The 25,113-nt window shown below is 42.8% G+C and overlaps 3 protein-coding genes across 5 annotated transcripts; 2 read left to right on the forward strand and 1 right to left on the reverse strand.

Annotated features, from left to right (window-relative positions):
• Window positions 1-322: 322 nt before the first annotated feature.
• LOC113588542 (protein MB21D2) lies at window positions 323-5,996 on the reverse strand. The gene is made up of 2 exons (XM_027027758.2): window positions 5,744-5,996; window positions 323-3,228 (listed from the first exon to the last, which is right to left on the reverse strand). The coding sequence occupies exons 1-2, from the start codon at window positions 5,994-5,996 to the stop codon at window positions 1,970-1,972; spliced, it is 1,512 nt and encodes a 503-aa protein (XP_026883559.2). The 3' UTR covers window positions 323-1,969.
• A 691-nt stretch (window positions 5,997-6,687) lies between these two features.
• LOC113588545 (presenilins-associated rhomboid-like protein, mitochondrial) lies at window positions 6,688-11,557 on the forward strand. 2 transcript variants are annotated; one of them, XM_027027767.2, is made up of 10 exons: window positions 6,688-6,776; window positions 7,492-7,681; window positions 7,910-8,043; window positions 9,044-9,092; window positions 9,233-9,328; window positions 9,664-9,813; window positions 9,917-9,987; window positions 10,090-10,191; window positions 10,571-10,668; window positions 10,873-11,557. In XM_027027767.2, the coding sequence occupies exons 2-10, from the start codon at window positions 7,516-7,518 to the stop codon at window positions 10,985-10,987; spliced, it is 981 nt and encodes a 326-aa protein (XP_026883568.2). In that variant the 5' UTR covers window positions 6,688-6,776; window positions 7,492-7,515; the 3' UTR covers window positions 10,988-11,557. The 2 variants fall into 2 exon arrangements, with proteins under 2 accessions (XP_026883568.2, XP_026883566.2); XM_027027765.2 differs by having other exon boundaries at window positions 6,691-6,776; window positions 7,903-8,043.
• Window positions 11,558-13,999: 2,442 nt separating this feature from the next.
• Window positions 14,000-18,157, forward strand: cldn15lb (claudin 15-like b). 2 transcript variants are annotated; one of them, XM_027027769.2, is made up of 5 exons: window positions 14,000-14,219; window positions 15,541-15,705; window positions 16,200-16,281; window positions 16,563-16,676; window positions 17,741-18,157. In XM_027027769.2, exons 1-5 carry the CDS (start codon window positions 14,000-14,002, stop codon window positions 17,832-17,834), a joined length of 675 nt encoding a protein of 224 aa, XP_026883570.2. In that variant the 3' UTR covers window positions 17,835-18,157. The 2 variants fall into 2 exon arrangements, with proteins under 2 accessions (XP_026883570.2, XP_026883569.2); XM_027027768.2 differs by lacking the exon at window positions 14,000-14,219 and adding an exon at window positions 14,947-15,370.
• Window positions 18,158-25,113: the final 6,956 nt, after the last annotated feature.

Below are 25,113 nucleotides of genomic sequence, written 5' to 3' on the forward strand. Positions count from 1 at the left end.
TGCATCAGGCCAATGAAAGTTCCTTTAGTTGGCTGACTCATTTCACAGCTGCTGCATCATGCTTAAAAGTTTGGTCTTTCTGGGCCTTGTGGTCTTTCATTTTAGCCGAGAAAAATAAATGAGGAGAAAAATACGAGCAATTGCCATAAGGTTTCAAGCAATATTTGCTTGAACCCTAATTAACAACAACAGGGATGCATGGGCATGGTGTTGTAGAGGCAGGTAAAGTCCTGCTGAAAACATAAAACGATTCCTTAATACATTGGACCAGATGACACCCAGTATAAAAAGACAAATATGAGTTTCACAGCTTTTGGGATCCTGTACAAATTTATTTTGCAAACAAACATATAAAGATCAATATACACTGCACTGCATTGTTCTTATGAAACGTAAGCATATCAAGCAACACACAATCAGGTTTGATATCTGTGACATTTATAAATAAAATTAAAGTGACTCCATTAGTTTGGTATAATTGTTTAAATAACTAAACCAGAACAAAAGCATTCCATTTAAAAGTCCATTAACACCAGAGGTCAAAAACCACACACACACACACACACACACACACACACACACACACACACACACACACACACACACACACACACACACACACACACACACACACTCGCATGCTCACTGTAACATCTGTCTTCATTTGAATAAAATAGCCCCACTAGCTAACATCAATGATAAGGCAGCACGAGTGGTCCCTGTAGACACTGAGAGTTGATCCTCATTCTGACTGATTATGCCAAAATTGGAATTGTGTGACTGGTGACAGGAGACAAGCCGATTGGTATATGTAAGTGATGTAGGGGGAGCCCAATATTTACAGCAATATGTACACAGGTACGACGCAGCTCAAATAAACACTCAACAATTAAAATCCTTAGCAAAGAAAGGTTATAACCATTTGCATGTTTAGCAGCAGATACAGGACATACAATAAGTCTCCGATGGCATTCAGCATTCTGTTAGGCAAAAGAGAAGCAGAGATCTACACAGCAGCTAGGAGAGAAAGCCTCAGAATGTGACATGTGTCAATGCTTCCTCATTAACAGTAGTCAGGGAGGGTTTGTACAGTCTGATCTAGTATGGTGGTGACGTGGCCATTACATAAATGTTAGGCTTAGACTCATGGATTAAGGCTAGTCTTGGACATGGTATTTTCAGTGGTGATTCACCACTGAACATCTTTTTAGTTTAGGTTTAGGTTTAATTTTGGTCTGGGAAACAAGTGCATAACATGCAAATGTACGTGTGTGTGTTTCTCTAACTACTTTATGAGACCTAGAGGTATTCTGATTTCTATCCAGACTAAGCATCTTTTTCTCTGTTTGGAATATTCAAGAAAAATCAGGAGCAGCTCACCATTGCCCTGCTCTGTAGGTATAAAGTTTGTCATATCTGAGCATGTATGGGAATAATGCACCTAACGGTGTTCACCGATCCCATCCTACCCCGATTCCTAAAACATGCTCACAAAAATCTCTCATCCCTCTCCTTTCTAATGCCCTCCTCTCTAAATACACACACAAGCACTCTTTCAGGCAGCTGATTGAGTGCTGATCTGAGATCAGTCCCTGACACTGAATGTTCCAAGAACTGATTACGCTTCATTTAGGCAAAGCGACAATCATAAACCATCACCATCCCTTTGAGGCATCCAATTAAGGGCCAGCTGAGGCTGCCTCCCAAGGTGCCGCACAACTCTCCATAACAACTATACAGACAGAGTACTTCTCTTTACTCCCTCTCGCTCACTCTCTCTCTCATTGGTCCCCCTCTCATTTTGCTGAGTGTACTACATTCTTTCGTTCACAGACCGAGGATGTCCATCAGAATTGCTGGCACGGTGAGCCAAAACCGCAATGATAATCCTGTTCAGGATTCAATCCTGAAAATAACTTAGTGAGAGTTATAGTGGAAATTGGTGGGTGGGTGGGAGCAGAGGCAGGGTTCAGAAGAACTTGTCGTCGATTCGGAAGTGTGGCCGTGTGACGTCGTCAGGGTTGATGAAGACGGAGATGGACTTGCCAGGGTTTTCTGTCACTAGCTGCTGCAGCTTCTTGGCGAGGCGGTCGTCGGGGGCGGGGTCGGCAGCGGGGGGGCCGTCCTGCGGCGAGGGCAGGCAGGGTTGCTCGGGCGGGAGGCGTGAGGCAGTGCGGGCGTGCTCGATGGCGCCTCGCAGGTGCTCGGCTGGGTCGGAGCGCACCGACGAGAGGCGCCGCGCGTGCAGCACGGCCGCCGCCTCGCTCAGGTGCGCCAGCATGTTGCGCTGCGGGATGAAGTAGTTGGGACACGCCCGGTTAACCAGGCAGTGCTGCAGGTCGTCCAGCAGGCCTAGCAGGAAGTGCGCGGAGTTGCCCTCCTGGGCCAGGTAGGCAGGCGGTAGGCGGTCGCACGCCCAAAGCATGAGCGAGCGCAGGTGGTACGGCCCCACAGCCTCGGGCCTCACCAGCAGCTTGGCCGCCAACGCCTTGCAGGCCTGGTAGGCCTGCATCAGGCCGGATGGGATGCACTTCTTTAGCTGCACCTCGCTGCGAGCGAATGACAGGCGCCACTCGGCCTCGCGCCGGCCGGCAGCCGAGCAGGCGGGCAGCAGGTAGAACCCGCCGATCACCTCCTCCTCCGTGATCTTGCCATCCCAGAAGTGGTTCTCCATCAGCCAGGCCTGCGCCACAGCTGGCCATCCCTTGAACGACACCACCGGCACCACGTCGTACAGCACGCGGCTGCCGCCCGCCGCCAGCACGATGGAGGTCACTGCGCCGCCGCGCTCCGCCTTCTCCACCCGTGGCATGCCCCTCTGCGGCCTGTGGCGCAGCTCCTGCAGCACAGAGCCCACCGCCTCGTGGAACCACTCGGACACCCGCGTGGGCGAGAAGAAGTGGCCGGTGGCGCCCTCTGGCCCTGCCTCCGGCTCCGCCCCCACGCAACACTCCTTCCACCGGTTGATGGTGCCCTCGTCGAACAGGCGCAGGCTGAGCCAGGTGTGACCCAGGGCAGACTGGCGCATGTCGAGCGTGACCGGCTGGTTGCGGTCATGCAGTTTGAGGGCGGGCACCAGCAGCGTGAAGTCCATGTCGTAGTCGGCACCACGCACGTACGCCACTAGCTCGTCCACATCCATGTCCACCACGCCCTCACGCACGCCGCCTGACAGCAGCAGGTACTCATTGGCCACCGGCAGCTTCTGGTCCAATTTCTGCACCATGCCTGGTGACAGGAAATGACATCACTGAGAACGGAGGACGTTGCATAACTATTAAAGGTCAAGCACAGGTGAGAAACTAGTATATTAGCATATGTTTGTATTTGGCAAGGATACAAAGCTGCGATTCAATATAAGCGGAGCTCTATTAGTCAACGACACTGCAGAATATAAGCATAAGCTGACTGCAACCCCCCCCCCCCCCACCCTCCACATGATCCGTAATCAGATCCAAGTCGCTGCAGTTCTCCTCAAAGGCAATGCACCACCCCCAGAAGCCTGCCTCCGACACACCTGCCTCTGACACTCATATAAAGCCACATCATTCTGAGCCACATTCCTTTGACTGAGCAGCACACAACAGGAACACACTGAGCTCATCATCCCTGCCCCAGCGACAGCCCAGCCAGGTGTGCATTCATGGACTGACTGCGGCCTCACTGGGATTCACGCACCCCGCAGGGGAACTCGGCTGCGTCCTCTGAGGAAGAGAGTGCTCAGTAGGCCGAGTTACCCAGGAGCCCAGTTGACTGCAAAAACTCTGAAGCCAAGTGGCCGGTGTGTCTGAAGCCGAGCACGCGCTACATGTTCCTGTGCGCTGTGTAAAGAAGAGCAGGAATTTAGGCTCCGATGACACCGTCACCCGTCAAGAGTCCTGTGATATATGGGCCAGTGCTCACATGACGCGGTTATTCATAGCAGTGATGAAGCACACACACCCAGTCCCACAGGGACACAACAGCAGCTTCACCGACTCTGAGAGCATGTATTTATATCTGAACCCTGTGCAGTTATGCCCCAGTTTGGGTGCAGAGACATACCCAGGTGGCACTTTTCTCCAGGTGTTTGGACACTCTAAGCCTGATGCGCCAAACCAGGACTTTAAGTAGGATTTATATACAGATAAACAGGAACTATCTATCTATCTAGTGTGATTGTGTATGCTTGCTATGCACTTGTGTATAGATCCTGTATATATTTATGTGTCTGTGTGTGTGTGTGTAAATTTTATATATATATATAATTCTTTTAAATATTCTTTATATATATATATATATATATATATATATATATATAAAGAATATATTTAAAAGAATTTATTTAGAAAAGTGAAGGGTTGGTGATTTTTCAGGTGCCTTGAAGTGATTCTGAATCATTCAAGTGCTTTTCGAGGAGATAGGTCTTTAGTCTGCATTTGAAGACACCAAGAGACTGTTGTACAGACTGGTAGTGGAAGTCCATTCCACCACCAGGTTGGTGATACAGCCATGTCCTCCCTATCTTTTCAGGGTGGTGGTTCAAGGCACGAAGGGTGTGAGATATGGTGCGGAGGTGAGACAAGGGAGAGTAGCAGCACACGAACATTTATGAAACTACTGCATGCAGAATGCCCAATGAATTAATATATGTATTATTATTTGGTGGTGGGGTGAATTAAGTGAAAGAAAATGTTTACAGTGAAATATGAAAGTTTAAACAAAGCTTTAAGGGTGTTAACAGATGCATGAGAAAAAAATCTATGGTCATGAACATACAGAGAGTGACAGGGCCTAAGAGTGAGACAGGGCTTAAGAGACTCTGAAATGATCATATGAGTTGTCTTTTTTCAGGATGTATTTCCTTATTCCAATAACAAAACATGCTTCTTACATTTTTATTCAAGTAACAAAGCATTTCAGATTACAGCAGTGTTTACAACAACACTGGCCACGTAAAACACTCCACATATTTCTCCCAGATGTTGGAATCACGCTAACCATGGATTCACCATGGAAAGCCCCTTTCCTCTTGGCTCTGGTTCCTTCAGTCTTCCTGACCTGCAGCACCGTCTGCGCTTCCTGAACTCTGACCTCAGCAATGTGCAACCCTCTGGTCCTTTTATGCACACCCCACTCCTATAAATGTCTGCTGTCCCGAGATTATGGCTGCCCCCTCCTGTAATTTGTCAGATAATTACAAAACCCCTGAAAGCTTGGTGGCAGAACATAGAAACAGCTTGGTGTGCAGTCAGGCTTCTCATGTAAGCTGCAGAATCATCATTCTGTCTCTGTAGCGATATTGTATTGAAGTAAAGGGGAGCAATAATAAAAGGTGGGGTGACAATAGCATGTGTGGCCTGCTTCTCTCTGGTTAAGAGAAATCCATCCAGTTCTTCGGAGCAGGCCCTTGCGCGCGTTATCTGCGCCAAGTAGACAGAAAAGCGCCTGACCTGCAGCATACAAGCTTGCATGTCTTGTACAGAGCATTTCAATTGTGTCCCGTTTGGCACTATCCTGACGCTCAGCTCACACTGCTGGCTAATTTGCTAGCGAAATATTACCTTCTTATTACCGTCTTATTACCTTCGCTCAAGCTGCAGGTGACGTTATGCTGGAGATAAAGCACATCTGAATTAAAATCCCTAGATAAAAAAAACAGTGGTTAACTGCTCTCGGGGTTTACAGACGCCCAATTTTCAACCCACCATGCTAGCTACAGGTTTGAAGTGTATTTCTGCAAGCGTGCACAGATGCGCCCTACCAAGCATAGAGAAGATGAAGTCCTTCGCCGTGTGGATCTCCAGAGCGCGCTGGTCGTCGTATTCGCGCTGCTCGTGTTTACTAAATTCGGAAATCAGGCGGTTCAGCTCGTCTATCCTGGCTCCTGACCTGAAGTCTATCTCGGGATAGCTCGGCAAGGGGAGTTTGTTGCTAGTGGGGCCGGGGGTGGCGGTGGGGCTGTTGCCGAGGCTACTAACGGAGCCGGCCCGGTTGTTCAGGGCAGGCGCCGCCATGTTCGCGAGGAGGAACTAAGCGCACGCGCTTTCGGTCGTCATCCACGCGCAGACCGGGTTAAAGCCGCAGGGGTCTGGGCGGAGGCCGGTTACCACCGAATTCAAAATGTAGGCCTGCGTTTGGACGCTAGAATCGCCGCAGCTTGGGCGTTTGCTCGCCAGACTGCGCCAGCGTAGTCTATGGCAAAGAAATTCTTTACATGTTATAAAAAAATAATAATGGTGTGCTAAGTCGCACTTAGCAGCATATTTAGGCCTATTAAGTTATTTAAATGTACTTATTTATTTTAACAGGCATCCCTCTTCAGTGTGACAGTAACACATTAACGCGACTACAAACATAGCCGTAAAAATATTTTTAAAATGTATTAAAATATATAAAATGATCTAAATTAATTAGAAATTACAGTAGTAATAGAAATAATATAAGGAATGATTAGCAAAAGAGGAAGTCGAAGGATATATTCACATTTGTTAACCTATACGTGCCTACACATGTGCGTGTGAACAATACAAACAGTGAAAACATCAATGATTATTACTGCCTTCTCTCATCAAAATCACAACTAAAGGCTTCACGCTAACTGAAGGAAAACATTATCGGCGCTGTTTATATTATTGTCTCTAGAGGGTGCCACCGAATTTGTTTTGCTGGCTGGTGTGACCCGGTAGAGAATGGTAGAGCCGGGTCGCTGGGGTCATATTAATCATGGCGTGGAGAGGTTGTATAGTAAGATGGGTTAAAGAGGATTTTATTTTTCAAACCAGCCAGAGAAGTAGGTGCGTATTACGTGTACAGCTTTGCTGCTGAGGTGTTTTTTTAATATATGGCATGGCAGTATTTGCAGTTGACAATGCGGGAAGTTTGTCTCATTGGCTATCCTATGTTAACTCCCTAAAACATGCACAGAAGCTGTAGCCAGTTACACCGACGTTTCTTCCCTCTTTAATTTCCATTTTAGGATGTCAATGAATGTTACCTTGTAAACAAGTTGATATGATAACAGTAGAAAGAATTTAGCGTTTGTGTAATAGTCTTTACTGTCTGTTATTGATAACCTGTGTTCAAGATCTAAAAGTCCTGTCATGGTTTTGGTATTTATTAGAATTACTTTAAGCTTTACTCCTCTAGCTAAGTAATTTTTTTTTCATCCAGCTACTGTGAGTTCACCTTAAATTCACAAAGGTTTATTCACTGGCATTCTGTTTTCTTTCAGAAGTCAAGTCGTTTTTAAAAATAATTGTAATTAGTCCTCTCGGACTAGCGTTAAAACATCCATCTTTACACGTCACGCTTTCTGAAACGTGACTGTAGTAGAAGTTACTTGCTATTGCATTTACTGCGGTAATAAACTGATATGTGATAGGCAAATGTACTTTTCCCTGAACTAGTCTTAACATGAGTACACCCATATATACATATAATTATTAGATATATCATTATATTTTAGTGCTCTATAGTATTGGTCTTTTTTCTCCGCTGTTTGCTGTGTAGGTTGTTCCCTTGCCACCAGCAGAAATGTGGCTTTCGCAAGGTGGCAAAGAGAGCAGAGTCAAAGAAGGAAGCAGAACAAGCAGAGATGCTGCACAAGCGGGAGCTGAATCCACAGATGGAGCCACCCACGCCACACCATCCTGGGAGGTCGTTCGGCAGACTGGTCAAACCGCTGGTGTTCACTGTGGGGGTATGTAGACAGCATTCTGCTGATTTGTGCTACTACCTTTATATCTTCCTTAATGTACTTACTTGTAATACTATATGTATGTAGTACTGACTCAGTATACACACTGTTTTAAGTCACGGATTTGTGTGTTAGTGTCTAGTACTGATCCTGAGTCAGTTTCCAGGCTGCTTTGAGTCACATATTTCTAAGTGTGTTAGTGTATAATACTGACTCCAGGTCAGTTTACAGGCTGTTCGTTTGGAGCAGCAGCAATCTGGCAGTATGAGAGTCTAAAGTACCGTGTGCAGAGCTACTTCAATGAAGTACGTGCTGATTGGCTGGACAAACTGCGACCACAGAAACATGGAGATCTTCGGAAACAGGTATGTGCGGTTGCTTTTGCGTGTGCCTTCCTGGCCAATCAGGTTTATTTATAGAGCACATTTTTAAAAAAATAAAATAAAAGTGTCAGCCCAAGTAAAACTACACAGTAAAATTTTGTGAAAAGGAAAATTAAGACCGAAATAATAGAAACCAAAAGACAAACATCACTAGTGATAATTGTGAGTACATGCAGACTGAAAAGAAACAACTGCATACATGATTTGTAGAAGGCTTCAAACAACTGAATAAAAATGTGAAAGATTTAATGAAACTTAAAAACAACTGTTGTGGGGAAACGTTTGATTAAAAAGCGGAGAACCGTTCTGTTTGGGGTCAGTGACAGAAAAGGCTCAGTCAGAGATATAAACTAGAGCCGTGCCATGTAGGGCTTTAAAAACAAATAACCAAACCTTAAACTGACTTAGTTAGTGCAAGGAGCGAGCCCAGGTGTAATTCGCTCCTTTTTCTTGGTGCCCATCAATAGTCTTGCAGCTTTCAGCCAAAAGTGACAGGCTTGACTGGCAAACTCTGAAATGGAGCGAGATGCAGTAATCAATACAAGATAAGATGAAAGCGCAAAGGACTGTTTCCATGTCCTAAAAAGACAGTACACCTTTAAGTGTAGCTCTACTTCACTTCTGAAAGAAGCCAGCTCCCACAACTGTTTATCTGCTTCTCAAAGTTAAAAGGAGAATTACAGATGGCACGAAGGTTTCTCAGCTGGCTGGGTACATTAACAAAATCACCTTAGATAGTTTGCTAACACTCTGGCAGTATCAGGGTTACCAAAAGTAATAAGCTGAGTTTTAGCTTGGTTTAAGTTCATGAAATATTTGGTTTCCAACATTTTTACATCTCTCAAGCAGGTGGAGATGAGGTTCAGCAAGCCATTATCACCTGGTTTAAATGGTAGATACATTTGTGTCATCTGCCTGGCAGTGATGTGAAACGTGTGCGTGTCTGGATCAGCATGTTGATGACAGTGTTTTTCATCACCAGGTGAATCAGTGGTGGAATAGTCTGAGTGAAGGCCAGAGAAGTGTCACAGGTCTGACTCCATTCAGCATTCACCAGTAATCGTCAAAAACAAAAATTCTGTTGTTTTTTTTTTGTTTGTTTTTTTTTCCCTCATAACCTTCCATCAAAATACACACACACACACACACACACATTGTGTCTTTCCCTCAGGCATCATAGTTGCCAACGCACTGGTGTTTTGTTGCTGGAGAATTCCAGTACTGCAGCATGCTATGGTGAAGTACTTCACCTCTGACCCTGCCTCCAGTGAGTAAAGTCGTTTGTCCGTCCTAACAAACCGGAACTTAAGAAACTTGAGTAATGTCTGTAAAAATAAAGCAGACTGCTCTTTCACTGTGTCACATCGGGTGTTCAACCCCGTGTTTTACATATATTACAAATCATTGCGAAAAGTGTGATGCAGCGCACAGCAAAGTAATCACGTTGTGATGGCCATACCTTTGAGCTCTCAAATGTTAATGGTCTTGTTTGTCTTGTTCCGTGTGGCCCAGTGTAAATGGCGTTAGTCATGTTCTGTGAGGAGCTGTGCTGTGCTGTGCTGCGCTGCGCTGCTCACGGTGTTGTGCTGTGTTTCCGTACAGAGGCGCTGTGCTGGCCCATGCTGCTGTCCACCTTCAGCCACTACTCGCTCTTGCACATGGCAGCCAACATGTATGTGCTGTGGAGCTTCTCCTCCAGCATCGTCAACCTGATGGGCAGGGAGCAGTTCATGGCTGTCTACCTGTCTGCAGGTATTGCCTGTGTGTGTGTGTGTGTGTGTGTGTGTGTGTGTGGCAGTGTTGGGTGTTACGCTGTGCCATGCTGCTGTTTGACATCTGTCGATTTTGTCCTCAGGCGTGATCTCCACGTTTGTCAGTTACGTGTGTAAAACGGCTACAGGACGCCTGGGACCATCGCTGGGCGCTGTAAGTGTTACAGTCACCTGTAAAGCCTTTTAGCCTCAAAGTCAACAGCACAATCTCTGCTCTGTTGAACATGTGGCACTGTTGACATTAAGCATCTCTCAGTCAGGGGCCATAATGACCGTGCTGGCGGCTGTGTGCACCAAGATGCCAGAAGCGAAGCTGGCTGTGATCTTCCTCCCAATATACACCTTCTCTGCTGGAAACGTAAGCCACACACCCCCCAGTCATAAACGCCAGTACACATGTGGAAAGAAACCTCAGTTAGTCAAATCACCATCAGGGAAAATGCCAGTCGCAAGCGAAAGGCTTGCTGGTGTATTTGAAAACGTGAGAAATGTTTTTATAGTACATCAAAGTAACATTTTACTTGTAATCACATTATTTTAAAATGAACTGCTATTTTTTTTTTACAAAGTTTTTTTTACAATAATTATACCAAACTAAGTAAATAACTATAGTATTTATTCACATATATTGCAGTATTATAAATGTCCTTGTATAATTAGTTATTGAAGATTAAGTACACAGTTGGAAGGCAGCATTCACATTTGCCATGTCCTTATGATGCTGCACTCTAATGCAGGCGCTCAAAGCTATTGTTGCCCTGGATACAACAGGCTTGATAATGGGATGGCGGTTCTTTGACCATGCAGCTCATTTAGGAGGAGCTCTGTTCGGCATGTAAGTCATAGTAATCAGAAAGTTATACACTCACTTTCGTGCACTTTTTACATATTGGTCTTTCTCCTCGTTTGTGTAAGCGTGTTCTTTGTGTGCCTTTCTGCTTATATGTGCACGCTTATGTTTTAAATGTGTATGCATCTATACTCCTGTGTGCTTATCGTGTGGCTGCATGTGTGTGTTTGTGTGCATTTGTGTGTGTAGGTGGTATATCCTCTATGGGCATGAGCTGATCTGGAAGAACCGGGAGCCACTCGTGAAGTTGTGGCACAACTTCAGAACACGGGGCCCTGGCACTGGGGGCAGCGGCTCCCTCTAGGGAACTGGAGGACAGATGGCGGGGAGCAGCCATAGCAAGAGAGGAGACGAGAACACACACACACACACACACACACACACACACACACACACACACACACACACACACACACACACACACACACACACTCACTCTATTCCATTTCACACATCTTAAGTCTTTAATCAGACTCCTTCTATTCGCTTACTTCATTTACTGGTTTAAAGGTGTGTGTGGTTGTGGGTGGGTGGGTGGGTGTATGTATGTATGTGGGGGCATGGAATGTGTGTGGGAATCTGTGTACATGTTGGAAATTCCTGACTCATCTACTAAGGTGCCATTTGAGTTTTGGAGTTTATGTAGCACCTCATACAAAGACTTACTAAGAGTGAAGCCCAAAATGTTTCCCACAACACATTCTCACCACATAGCACAGACCCAGTTCTAAGACAAGATACTGCAGTGTCGTACATCTCCAGAATTACAGTACACAACTGTGCTTGGACCTCAGTCTGTTTGTCATTTAAAATGTTTCTTTTTTGTTTAGTTTTTTTTTTATGAATAAAATGTTTATTTAAGTTCTGAAAATTATGACTGGTCTCAAAGTGACTGTTGCTAGTAATGGATGCTGTGTTCTCCTGGAGTGTGAAAGAGGAAGTGAGGTGCAGTCTGCTGATCAATGAGGAAACTGGTTTTGGTGGGGTTAACAGACTGGAAGTCTCAACACTATAGGAGGAAGTTCTCATGCCCATAAACTGTAAGGCTGTAATTGCTGAATAATATTTAGTCCTTCCCCTAGTCATGTTTCAGCACTGACATTAGTTTTCTTACTAGTTCATATGTAAATAGTACTTGTGAAATCAGCCTGGAACCTCCAGTGTAATAAAATACAGTGTGTGTGTGTGTGTGTGTGTGTGTTAATGATTGCAGTCTGACTGTGTAATGCTCTTGGTGTTGAAACTGCTGTATTGGTTTGTAGCTCCCAGTCAGGAACTTTGATCCCAGCTAAATGTCAATGATTGACCAGAACTTGCTAGCGTAGCATGGGGGGAGGGGGCAGCCAAACAACTTTACTGCTTTAGTTTTGTAAGTAGTGACACCTCATTCTAATTTAAACAAAGTTCTCTGCCCAATTTTCTATACAATCATGTATCAACTAGAAATCAAAACAAATATTGGTAGCTCGGGTTGATTGGTACAGCATGTACCAACTTTTAAAATAACCCCGTTCTGTATCAGTCCTGTTTTATTTTATTCCATTCTCCCATCTTTTTCTGCTCAGGAGCGTGTCTTGGTGCAAAACACAGCCAGCACCTCCGCTGAGCCTTTCTGACACCATCCTGTTCCTCCAGCTCAGCTCTTACTGAATCATATATTGTCACTGATTATTTTGCATTTCACTCCCCATGCTGATGCTCCCTGATATAGGCAACCCCAAATGTGCCGGGATAAATTCCTGTGTGTGACTAATCATTTGGAGTGAAAAACAGGACAGATTTCTATTCTCTGATTGGCTCCGGTTTCTCTTTCTATGACATTGAGGGGTCTTCCACACTCACGTCATTCAGCTACTACTTTTGCCGCTCTGTTTCAGGGTAACTGACCCCAGATCAACATTAACACAGGGACTTTCAGTCCAACAACCTAGATTTCATTTACATTGTCGGAGTGAAAAATTTCATTACATTGTCGGTGTGTTCCCGCTACAACAACAACAACAAATAAGCCCAGCTATTTTAAATTCAGGAAATTCTTAAAACAGTATCACACCAGGGGTGCTACTGAGACGCAAGAACTTCAGAGAAGGTAAGTGTAGGCTAACTTGATTAAAAGACCAAAAACAAGAAAACAAATACTAGCATTATTTGCTGCTGACAATAACTGCAGTGTTTGTTGTTTTGTTGTATTGTTGCTTGCAGCAACAGGAGTAAATCCAGTAACAAGCTCAATGCCCCTTGGGAGTTAGCATGTACCCTCTCTCTGCTCTGTGGGAGTTAACCTGAACGCTACTACGGCCCTCTACTTTTGTAGCATTGAAGCACATTGATCTGTTCAAGTCTAAGATACTGACAGGCAAGAGTGTGTAATGCCAAGTATTGCATTAAAAAAAAAAGAGTAAATGATGGTAACAGAAAGTTCCTCAACAATCAGATTTACAACATAGAGCAGGACATTATCAAAGTTCACCATTTCCTTCAGCAGCTGGTTCTTGCAACCAATCCCTGAAAATACACAAAGGCCTACACTGGTATTTTACATCATATGAGTCAATTATCTCTTTGGCAAGATCTCTTTGTTTTATCTATGTTCTACCCTTGATTACCACCCGTCTCAGTTTACCAGGATCATCACAGTTTTTATTGTCTGTCCTAGAAAATGGAATTTTATAGGAATCCTACGGGGCAGAAGTGGCAGCTCAGTATGCCCTTGGGACTGCACTTCTCCTATGACAGCCATTCTTCTGTGAGCCCCATGTTTTAGATTGTAGCTTCCTATCTGGACTCTTCTATTTAGTTTCAATCTTTTCATTTGTTTTATCTGATTTTGTCCCTCATATTCTGCCTGCTGGGTGCTTTCTCAGTGAAGAAACACAGTCCGTGATCAGGCTCCTAACTGGTGTGCTAAGCTGCTAAACGTTTCTAAAACAATGGTTACTGTAAGGTGTTTTTGTGGTTGTAATGTGCTATAAATACAACAAAATCTAATCATGAAACTGTTCTATCATTTTCACTGACAATATATATCTGAATCAGGTTTAGGAACATTGCTTTTTGTTGTTCGTTTCATTTGCGTGTACTAGCATAAAGCTAAATCTCTATAAGGTTTTTGTAATGTATTGGGCCAGATCTGCTAGTGCAGATCACACACACACACTTGACAGGCTCTGTTCACAATATCATACTGAGAGAGGGTTGTTAGTCTTTAGGGTTAGCAAACTAACATCACCACTGCAGCTCTGCTGTACCTTTTCAGGTGCTTCCTAACTGAATATCCCCCCCCCCCCCCCCCCCCCCCCCCGGTCTTCTGGTAGGAATGGCCGAGGTCATGGTGGAGGTGACAGGGCTATTCCTGGCCATAGTCGGATGGTGCCTGGAGTCCAGCTGCACAAATTCAGCCGTGTGGCGTGTTCACAGTAAGGCCGACGCTGTCGTCACCAGCAGCTCGCAGTATGAGGGCCTGTGGATCACCTGTGCCTCCAATTCTCTGGGGGCTATACAGTGCCAGAGATACAAAACTGTGCTTGGGCTGCCCGGTGAGTTAAACACCCCCTGGTCTTTTGCAGATGATGGTAATGTCAGCTCCACTCAAGTTCTCTGTGTGTGCGATTTACTCCACATTTACTCCACATTTACTCCACATAACAGCTAATGTGACATGCTGTAATAGACATTGAAATAGCACTGATCACAGCAGTAGCAATGTACAGCAATAATAATGAACAGTAATGTTTAGCCCACGTCATGTGTGATAATAGTTTTGCCTCATGACACAGTGGCACAATAAGGTAACACTGATAATGTCTATTACACACAAACCCACACACGTGCACACACACACACACACACATTAACACGCATGGCACACATCTGTCCCCGTGTGCGTGTCTGCGTGTTTGTGCAATTGCACGGGTGCATCCTTTCTCATGAGAGAATTTGAAGTAGTTCCCTGATCATGACGGTTGGCTTTTACTGTACTGTTTTTATCAACACTATCACAAATAGAAACCCAGCATCCTAACTGCCCAATGAGCTCTGTCATTGTTCTCCTCATTGGCCACTGTCATCATAGTTTCTATAGGGACGGGCTCGGGTTTATGAGTTTATTGCTCCTCTGACTAAAGTCCGATACTTCACGCGCCTTGTTTCTCTCTCACGTACTCTTACCTGCCGCACTGGAGCTTGCTGTCGGCGAGGAAGCTTTGCGTCACGGCTTTCGCTGGTGGAGAGAAACCGGGAGATTTTAAACACTTGGTCGGGCTTTATGCTGTTGATGCTGGTCGTGGACGGGCCACTAGCATCCTTCTGAACAGAGACTGTCAAGTGTGACCAGTGTGTGTGTGTGAGATCTACGCTACCAGATCTGGCCCATCGCAGAGTGAGGAAGCCCAAGTGTGCGTTAGCGCTTTAGCGGTGTGTGTGTGTCCTGGTAAGCGTGCACTGTGCTCTGTGCGCGTGTGTGTTGTGATCATGTCGATGGGTACGGAGCTGCTGGGCTTCCTGCTGTGTGTGGGTGGCTGGCTCCTGACAGCTGTCTCCCTTGCCAACAACTACTGGCGCGTCACCTCGTTCGCCGGCAGTGTGATCACATCTACCCGCCAGTATCAGAACCTATGGCAAGCGTGTGCAGAGGCCAGCACAGGCATCCGAAACTGCCGGCGCTTTGAGTCGCTGCTCGCTTTGGAAGGTAACACTCACGTGCTTGTGTGCGTGGTGATTTGGTGTGACAAAAACTAAGACCTCGGGTGACCGTGGTGCTGTGGTTAGACTCTGCCTGGTATAACTTGTGTGTTCGACTAATTACCGTTTCTATGTGGATCAAAGTGAGCTTGATGATGATGTGTGTGTGAATTGTAGGGTACGTGCAGACTTCCAGGGCTCTGATGATCATAGCCCTGTTGCTGGGACTGGCTTCCATACTACTGTCTGTGCTTGGACTCAAATGCACCAAGATGGGCAGCATGACTGAGCAGGCTAAAGGCAAACTCACCTTCACTGCTGGACTCCTGTTCATACTATCTGGTCTGTTTCTCTCCATCTCTCTCTCTCTCTCTCTCTCTCTCTCTCTCTCTCTCTGTCTGTTTCACACACACACACACACAAATAATACACTCAGATACACACACATGCCCAAATTCTGTACCATACCATGAAACACACACCCACCCATACACAGGCACACAAACATGGAAAGACAATGGGTCACACACGTGTGTACAAACATACGCATACAAAAGCATATCCAAATCTTCCGTTTATCTGTTTTTCTAAGTACCTTTGCGTTTCTGTCCATATTTTTTTTTATTCCATATTACATGTGGCTTTACTAAAATGCTGCTTTAATCTAGCCCGTTTGTCTGCACACCTCAGCGTTCAGCAGATGTTCTTATCCATGGCAACATACGTATTTATTAGTATAATTGTGTGCTTCCTGGGAATCGAACCAATAGCATCACTGTTATTTTTCTGCATTCTTCTCTCATTCTTTGCCTGTCTCCTCTCTGACTTCCTCTCAGGTGTGTGTGTGCTGACAGCTGTGACCTGGTATGCTGCACGGATTGTGCAAGAGTTTAATGATCCTTTTTACATAGGCACAAAGTGAGTAATAGAGCAAACGCCCACCCACCCACCATCCACATATGCATTGTTCATCTTTGAGTGGAATTATCTTGTAGAATTGGAGCATTTATAGTAATTTGTGTACTATTGTAACTAAACAATGCTTCACCTACGCATAAATGTAACCCTCTGCCTCACTTCAGTTACCAAAAGCTTTTTTTTTTTTTTTTTTTGCTTTTTCAAACTAAAGAGCTAAGTGAAGCTAACAATTGCTACGTTATTCTGTGTGTGTATGTGTGCATGTGTGCACACCCTCTTAGGTTCGAGCTGGGTGCTGGTCTGTATCTGGGCTGGGCAGCAGCCGCGCTGGTGATTCTGGGAGGAGGGATGCTATGTGGCTCCTTCAGGAGGGCATCGACACCTAGAAACAAAAGGTGAGAGGATTTCTCTCTCTCTGACACACACACACACACACACACAAACATCATTGTGACACAACATGAATTCTCCTGCCATACATATCTAGTCTTTCCCCTTCACACGCTCCTTTTTTCAAACAAACAGCATTGGTTAATAACATAATATGGCCTATGTAAGGTCGTCAGTAATCAGGATTTTAAAACTGGAACATTTTAAAAACATGGTGATTACTAGCAGGTTTACATTATAACTTTTTCTTTCTTCTTCTTTCTCGTCCCTTTTTATTGGTTCTGATCAAGTGAACGTTATCCCATGACTTGCAAAGCAATACCAACAGCACAGGATGTAGCCTGCTTCACTTCAATGATTTAAAATATTTACCATGCGTTATGTTCCTACTTGTGACTGGAAATTCATGCATTTATGAGGTCTTTCTAGTGCGATTCATGTATTTTCTTTCATTCCATCAAAGCACAGGAATTTGTTCTCACCGATGTCAAAACCTGCCATAGCTACCTGGAATGTTTACAATCGTAGAACCTACATTTGACAGGAGTGTGGAGATCACACAGAAAGTCTACTGAGAAAGGGACTGATTATATGAACAACTTTTATTCCTTCGTGAAAAATACAGGAGATGGTGGGAGCTTGTTGATGGCCATACTGGCTAACAGTGAATGGGACTAGTATTTTAAACACAAAGTGCTGAGTCAGTGTTCTAGTGTTAACCCATTAAAAGTAAACCAAAATTAACAGTTATTTGCTTATTTCAATACAGTAATCCTTTGGATTAGGTTACAAATACATTTTAATAAGTGGCTAGTAATCTGAAACAGAATATATTTTTAAAGTAACCCAAGTCAGCATATAAACACACACACACACACACACACACACACACACACACACACACACACATTATATATATATATATATATATATATATATATATATATATATACATATATATGTATATATATATATATATATATATATATATATACATATATATATATATATATGTATGTATGTATGTATGTATGTATACTGCATGCAGTAATACTGTCTTTCTCCACAGCGGTTACAGCTATAACTACACTGCTGGTCAGGGTCAGCAAATTTACAAAGATCCATCTTCATCAGAGAATAACAGCTCCAAAGCTTACGTCTGAATCATCTCAACAGTCTTTAGTTCTAACATTTAAAACACTTGAACCATGGAAATGAAAATGTTCAAAAGACTTAAAACTTTACAAATGTGTTAGTATTTGTAAAATCTGTTTCTGAAATAATATGTATTTGTGTGTGTCTGCATTTTATTGCCATCTGTTGGCAGTGCTCATGTGATAATGAGATAAATGAATATGGCTGTATGGTTTTTTTTGCATGTTACAATGTTAGATTCTCTATTTGTATATGATAGAACTTCACTGTGTTTTATTTTGAAGTTATGGTAGAAGTTACTTAATTGTATTTAAACAATTTTGATCTTAGTGTTCTGACTAAAAAAAATAATTAAATTAAAGTAAAGCCTTGGTATACATGCATTTTACTAAGTAAACTGCCTCCCTCTGGTGGACGTTAATCAATTACAAAAAATGCTTTAACTGGGTAAGGGAAGATTACTGCATCTGTTCAGACGTTCAGTCTGTATGAACGTATACCTGCGAAAAACACGAACCCTTGTGGTATGAGGGCTTGGTTTCACGGACCGAATATATGCAGATATGCTCACGAAACATCCACGCGTGTTCTTCTGGCCTGTATAGCATGGCGCTGAATTTCATTTAATTTCTCTCTCTTGGCCAAATTCAGAATTTTAAAGGCGTTTGTTGATGTCGTTGCCTCCTGGAAGAATCTCGCGTGACTTTCAATGTTACCACCGAAGCGGACAATTCGGATTCTCTAGTTACACTATGTTACCCAAGGTGCACTATATACATTATGCTGTAAATCTAGTGAACAACCGTAAAGGTACCACAACGCATAGTGATTTTCTGCGGCAGATGTTAGTGCTCTATTTTGCTGTATATCGGCTGGTTCAGGCACCGCTGTTTAGGTGAGCCGAAAAGTAACGGTCACAGTATGTTAATGTGGTGCGAGCTAGAATACACGAAGCTCGTGTTCAAGAAATAAGCATTACTTCACTCAGTAGTTTGCCTTGCTAAATGGGAACGTGGGCTGGGTATTATTAAAGTTATGAGATAACACACTAGAAACTGTAAAGTATTGCTAAACTGTATTACCTCATTGTGATTGTACAGCTACTCTACTTATTAATGTTCTGGACAGTTTCATGCTGAAGGGTCACAATATATTTCTGGCGCTAGAGTTGCTAGCTAGTGTTGTCTGAAATTCATTTGGAAAAAAAAAACTGCAGTGGAGCTACATGGTTTGCTCGGCTTGCTATTCATAGTATTCATATTCATAGTATGGTAGTGTACCGCTGTTCATATTCATTTCCAGTAGAGATGAGCATGATTTGGCATGTCTGTATATACCCAAAGTCATGGGACAGGAACTAGGTACTTGTAGGACCCCCACTCAGCCTGGAAAAGTGCAGCAACACGAGGGATTCCACGAGGGAACGAACGACGTCTGGAGGGATGTCAAGTCGTGCCGTCTGGATAGCCACCCACAGCTCTGTGGTATTTGTAGGCGCATGAGTTTGGGTGCGACTGGACCTCACTTTCACTCAAGCTCACTTTCATCCCATAAATGCTCATCTGGGGACATGTCAAGTGAAAGTTCTGGCCACACCATTTGTCAGAACTCTCTACAATGCTCCTCGAACCAATTCTGTACAACTTGGGCCAGATGGAATGGCACATTATCCTGCTGAAATATCCCATCATTGTGGGGGTACATGAAGTCCATGAAGGGCTGCAAATGGTCACTAAGCAGTCAAAAATATTGGGCAGTGGTCAGTGACAGGTATAGGGAGAACAGTGGACCCAACCCATGCCATGAGAACACACCCTACACCAGTGTGAAACCAGCCTGTACAGAGCCTTGTTGACAACTGGGGTCCATGGTTTCATACGTCTGCACCACACACAAACCCTACCATCAGCTCAAAACAACTCATACCATGACTCATCAGATCATTTAGGGTCCTGTTAGCAACATCACAAGCCAAGGTGAGGCACTCTGGTTGGTTTTCTGTTCCCATATCCCATGGAAGCTAAAGAAAACTGCACTGACCTGTGGAATATGCATGTTGGGCAGCTGTCCAAACTTTTTTTGTTGTGGGCCAGAAGGAGAAAGATATGTGCAGCCACAGGCCACAGACTCTGTAATAAATAAATAATATGCCTACTTGACTACCATCAATTACACTTCCTTTTTATTTGATTGACTAATTATCTATCTTTGACAGTGTTGTTTAAAGTAAGATTTTGTTAATTTCACTCACCAGTTAACAATCCTAATGGGAACAATGATATTGTGTCTTGGACTGAAGCACTGCTATCAAGTCAGGTATTAGTCTGGTTGTGGAGATTCAAAGCACATTACAGAGGTGGCTGTCAGTTATCCTAGATCTCAATCGGCTCTACATTCATGAGAAAACTTTTGCTCACATATATATGTGACAAACAAACTGATCATTATATTTGTGTTATGCCTCATTAGAAGAAATGTGGACTTTTCCAATCTACTGCAGAACTCTGGAAGTGGGAGTATCTGGCAGTGAACGTGAGGAGTAACATCACACCGCATTTCACTGAGTTCCAACCGCACTTCCTCCTGTATTCCTTCCACGACAACAGAGAAAGGGCTTGAGAATACTTGGATGTCCTTTTCAATACAAAGTCTTGAAATAATTAGTTAAATTCTGTGATCAGTGATGTAAGCACTGTCACATATTTCTCGAATCTGAGAAGGGTCTATCCACGAGAGCCACAGTACCACACTTTCAGCCCTGCACTGTCAGGATATGATGCCACGTAAAGGGCGTGAGGCTTGCCATTTGTAACATGGAGAGTGTGGGAGAAGTACGTACAGATGCGTATTACTGGATAATGTTTCAGAAGCCCCCTAAAATACCATCCATTGCACTCATCCATATTTCATTACATTCTCTGTATGAGCACCACAAACCACAACATCTATCTACCATGGAACACTGATATGAGCTAAACAGAAATCTAACAGAAACTTAAATGTAAGCTAGTTTTAGCTAGGTGGCTAGCTAGCTCACCATACACAAGAAAATCAGTAGATATGGATTACACAATTAAGCTTCTCTACAATTTTACTGCTACAAATTTGAAGCTAAACAAAACGAAAATAAGATATGACAACTTGGTTGACTTGTTTTGATCATTTTGATAAAATTGATAAGTTTAGTTTATAATTTAAGATGTGTGCTCAATAAATATAAAAATATCTAATACAAGTAATAAATTATGCTAAAGTTGTCATAATCCTCTCTTCATGTGGTCTCAGATTTTCTATTTCACATGTAGGATGACACTGGCTGTCATAAGAGAGTGGTGGTGTCTTCTTCTACTGCAAAAACCTGAACCTGTTGCCAAAGAAGCAGTCTATATATAACATACATTAAATCCTTAAAGCATTATTGCCTGCTGCATTTTAGGTTTTTCCTTTTATAGTGACGAACTCCAGCATCCTCCAAAAAAGGTTTGCATACAGGTAAGATTCATGTAGTATTTAAGTGATAAGTTCAGAACAGATTTGTAATTTGGAGTAAGTTTTATATATATCCCCCCCTTCACCCACTTCCCAGCAAACAGTACATTTTGGATTCCTTGCACATGGCTAAAGAATGGCTCCGGGAAAACTCCAACCATTTAGAGGCAAAGTTTCTTCCACTCCGTGTGCTGTCAATGGAAGCAGATAAAATATGGCAGACTCTCAGAAAGCTTCTGACTTCCTCACTGCCTGGACCAGAGAATTGCCTTTACTGTGTGAAGTTAGAGAGGACAGAAAAATGTAGAGCTCTGTGTGTCTAGTTCATAGTCCATTTATGAATCGTGTGATGTGCCGTCACATGTACAGCAAAGGACAGTAGAGAGAAAATGGGTTGATATCACAGTGTAAAAGGACTCTAATGGTTTAACGGGTGTTATGCGATTGATTTCAGATGCATTTAATGGTTTCCTAAAGGGTCTCCTACAGGAAACGGAATTAGAGAACTATAATGGTAACCATGCTTAAATGTTTTGGGCTTTTTTGCAAGGTGATTATGGTTCTTTATATATTTGGAGAATGTGTTATAGTGAAGAAGTAAGTTAATAAACTACAAGACCCGTTTCACAAAAATGTCAAATGTTTCACAAAAATGTCAAACATTCTGTCGTAAGGGCAGGAAAGTCTGACTGCAATTCTGAAATACACCACTAGAGGCGTACTTGTAAGGGGTTGATAGTGAGGTTAAGAAAGCGCAGTACTGCAGATGGATGTTACCGGAGAAAGCGCAGTACTGCAGATGGATGTTACCGGAGAAAGCGCAACCAAATAAGATAGATTACATCGCCGTATTCGACATCAGTTTCACACATGACAGAAATTCTCTGTGAGTGCTCTCGATCGTATAAGGTTGATAGTTTTCACCACAGTAGCATTACATTACCCAACTGGGTGGCTTCGGCGCAGAGTGCTTCCTGATAATGTATTGCAAACAGCATCACCTCCAGATGCACGAACCTTTCTGCATACCCTTATGTTTTGCTTGCCCGTGATGGCTGGAATTCCATCAGTGGTGACTCATATTTTCGATGGCTACTACATCAAAAAATGTCCTTTCCCGTCGTTCTTGTCGTCAATCCCTCATTAAAAATTAACAGCTGAGTTTGTATTGTCAGTACTTTCATCCCACGCGACTGAATAAAAATGGTTGCGGCTTTAAGTTGGCCGACAAGTCTTCGATTTCTTCGTGAAACTGTTTCATGCCAGAATAATGTTAAATTATTTTCTGGGAACGTTATACCGACAACCTTTGACCGGATTTACGCCCGCCGAGCTTTAATGAAATAATGCTCATCTAACTGATATTGTAATGCATCGAGCTGCACTTTTTCAATCACATTCAAATCTGGTTTCTCACATAGCATGGTTTTCCCAACAATTTCCTATTGTTTTTCTCCTTTTTACAGCAAAATCCCTGCCCACTTTGTTTGCAATCTTTTTCATATTCAATTTGAACCATTCCCATTTACCTATAGCAGACAGATCTAAACACATTACCTCATCAATTAAAGTAGTAATTTAACTGCAAAAAATTGAGTTTTTTTTTTTTTTTTAAAGATTGCAATTACATTTCCAGCAACCCCTCGAGCTTCTTTGGCTAATATTCTCCTTAACAATCAATGTTATTGCACAATGGTCTTTAAGTGCAATCTTATGACACCAATCTGTTCCCATCTTGTTTTCAGGGACCCATGAAAATGTTGGAAAAAAAAAAACTAAACTGTTGCAACACCAGACAACTTTGTTTTCCAGAAGTCAGATTACTGCTCCATGGGAGTACGTTTTTGTTGTTGGTGTTTTTGACTTTTACAACCATCTCTTGCTGTTTATGATTCATTAGGGTTTCTCAATACATTATCAAAAAAAAATATTAGCTTACTGTTCATAGAAGATTCAGTGAGTGGGCAGTTTATTATATAGTCCGTTTATCTCCTACCTGCACTCATTGGACATTTTTTCCTTAACAAATTTGAGAGCCTTGGAAAAGGGTTAAACAATCACATTGACAGGTAAATTCACTATTTATTGTATCAATATTGTTTTTATTTGGAAAATTTGGAAAAACAAAAAACAATTTTAAAAAATACAATGAAGGTTATGTCCCATCTTGTACTCTGTTATATGACCATTCAGTATAATAAACACATGTTAACATGCACAATACTGGTTTAATATTAGTCCCACTAAGACTATTAGTCTAAGAGATAGTCACGTAAACTGCACAGTTGTCATGGTCTGACCAGTGTTTTAGTTTACCTAAGCTTAGTGCAATTAAAACAAGCTCCAGGCTGATATGAGCTGCTCTTCTCAAGACAGATTTGGATGTAAATTCTTGATCCACTGGCTGGCACATGGAGCATTCTGTGACATTTTTATGTAGAACCACACATAATGACAAATTTTTGGCACCATCTTTGATTAAGAAAGAGATGTCCCTCATATTAAGCATAATGCAGTAATTATTACGTATTTAGAGGAAGAAAAAGGATTTAGTTGGGCTTTTGTGTGCATATAAACATTTTGAGCATAATAAAAGCTTTGTGTGTGTATCAGGACACCAGGAGTAGACACAGCAGCTGTCAGTTCTCCCTCATCTGCTCCCCACTCTGCTGAGCTTGATGCTGTTGTGGCTGGTTGGAATTGTCATCTGGTCTTAAGGCATCTTCAGCTGGCTCTGTTATCGCTCCATTAGACATACAGATGTGCAAAGTAGCACAAGAAGACTTTTTTTTTTCTATAGAAAACGTAGGCTTCACCTTCAGTGCTTTTAAGAATATTGAGTGCCATCTTATTTTGGTGATGCCGAATGATCTCTCACTGACAGACCGAGCCTTGGCATAGCAATAATTAAATCTTCTAAAAGCATAGGCTACAGGTTCTTTGTAGGGGATAATGATTGCAACAGGTTTAGACGTCCATGGGTATCCACCATCCCTAAAAATGAAAAAGCTTTCCAGTGGATACAGCTGCTCCATAAAGATGGGACTGTTCTTCAGGACACCCACATCATGGACAAAACCAGGGTCACCTACAAAGATGTCTATGAACCTACCCTGTGATCACAGACAGCCTGAATTGAATGGAAAAGCTTTATACTAAGGTAGAATTGAGAATCTGTGAAAGGTGTTTTTATTCTAATTTAGCATGCATCAATGCTGCCTACTACCCTGGAGAAAGCCTGAGATACTGCTAACTGTGCAAATCCATTTACAGTGTTCTCAGGTTCAGTATGGTTGGGTAGGAGAATGATGCACTTTCTAATTCTGAGCAATTTCTTTGTAAGCAGGTGAACTATGTCATGGACATTTGTGTGTAGAATGTCAAGAATCCTTTGTAAAACTCAATATGACATGGCACTGGCTAACCAAAAAACAAAAAAACTAACAACAACAAAAAATAAATAAATAAAAAAACAAAAACAGCACCTCAAAACAAACAAACAAACAGAAAACCATTGATTGTGATCATGATAATGATTACATTCTGTAGTAGGAACGCTGGAAACTATAAAAGAACTTGCATACAGATGCCAAATCTGCAATATTATTATCCAATAATAAGCTCCTTGTGGCAAATAATACTTTCCAACACGCAGTATTATATGTTTACATCTCACAAATATACAATTTACATCTTTTATTTTCTAGAAAATTATTAATCGGTCTGATATGTAGCTTGCACTAAATCTTTGGCCAACGTCATCTGTGTGGGTTTACAGTGCCGGTTTCTTACCGGAAA

Source organism: Electrophorus electricus, chromosome 15 (genome assembly GCF_013358815.1).
Source record: "Electrophorus electricus isolate fEleEle1 chromosome 15, fEleEle1.pri, whole genome shotgun sequence".
NCBI classification, from domain to species: Eukaryota; Metazoa; Chordata; class Actinopteri; order Gymnotiformes; family Gymnotidae; genus Electrophorus; species Electrophorus electricus.

Excerpts from the sequence above, each read along its gene's own strand:
- LOC113588542 (XM_027027758.2), bottom strand. The coding sequence starts at position 5,996 with ATGGCGGCGCCTGCCCTGAACAACCGGGCCGGCTCCGTTAGTAGCCTC. Across the intron at positions 3,229-5,743 it reads CTTCATCTTCTCTATGCTTG|GCATGGTGCAGAAATTGGAC; the intron begins GTAGGGCGCATC and ends TCCTGTCACCAG.
- LOC113588545 (XM_027027765.2), top strand. The coding sequence starts at position 6,706 with ATGGCGTGGAGAGGTTGTATAGTAAGATGGGTTAAAGAGGATTTTATT. Across the intron at positions 9,093-9,232 it reads AGGCCAGAGAAGTGTCACAG|GCATCATAGTTGCCAACGCA; the intron begins GTCTGACTCCAT and ends TCTTTCCCTCAG. Across the intron at positions 9,814-9,916 it reads GGCTGTCTACCTGTCTGCAG|GCGTGATCTCCACGTTTGTC; the intron begins GTATTGCCTGTG and ends TTTTGTCCTCAG.
- cldn15lb (XM_027027769.2), top strand. The coding sequence starts at position 14,000 with ATGGCCGAGGTCATGGTGGAGGTGACAGGGCTATTCCTGGCCATAGTC. Across the intron at positions 15,706-16,199 it reads ACTCCTGTTCATACTATCTG|GTGTGTGTGTGCTGACAGCT; the intron begins GTCTGTTTCTCT and ends ACTTCCTCTCAG. Across the intron at positions 16,677-17,740 it reads TCGACACCTAGAAACAAAAG|CGGTTACAGCTATAACTACA; the intron begins GTGAGAGGATTT and ends CTTTCTCCACAG.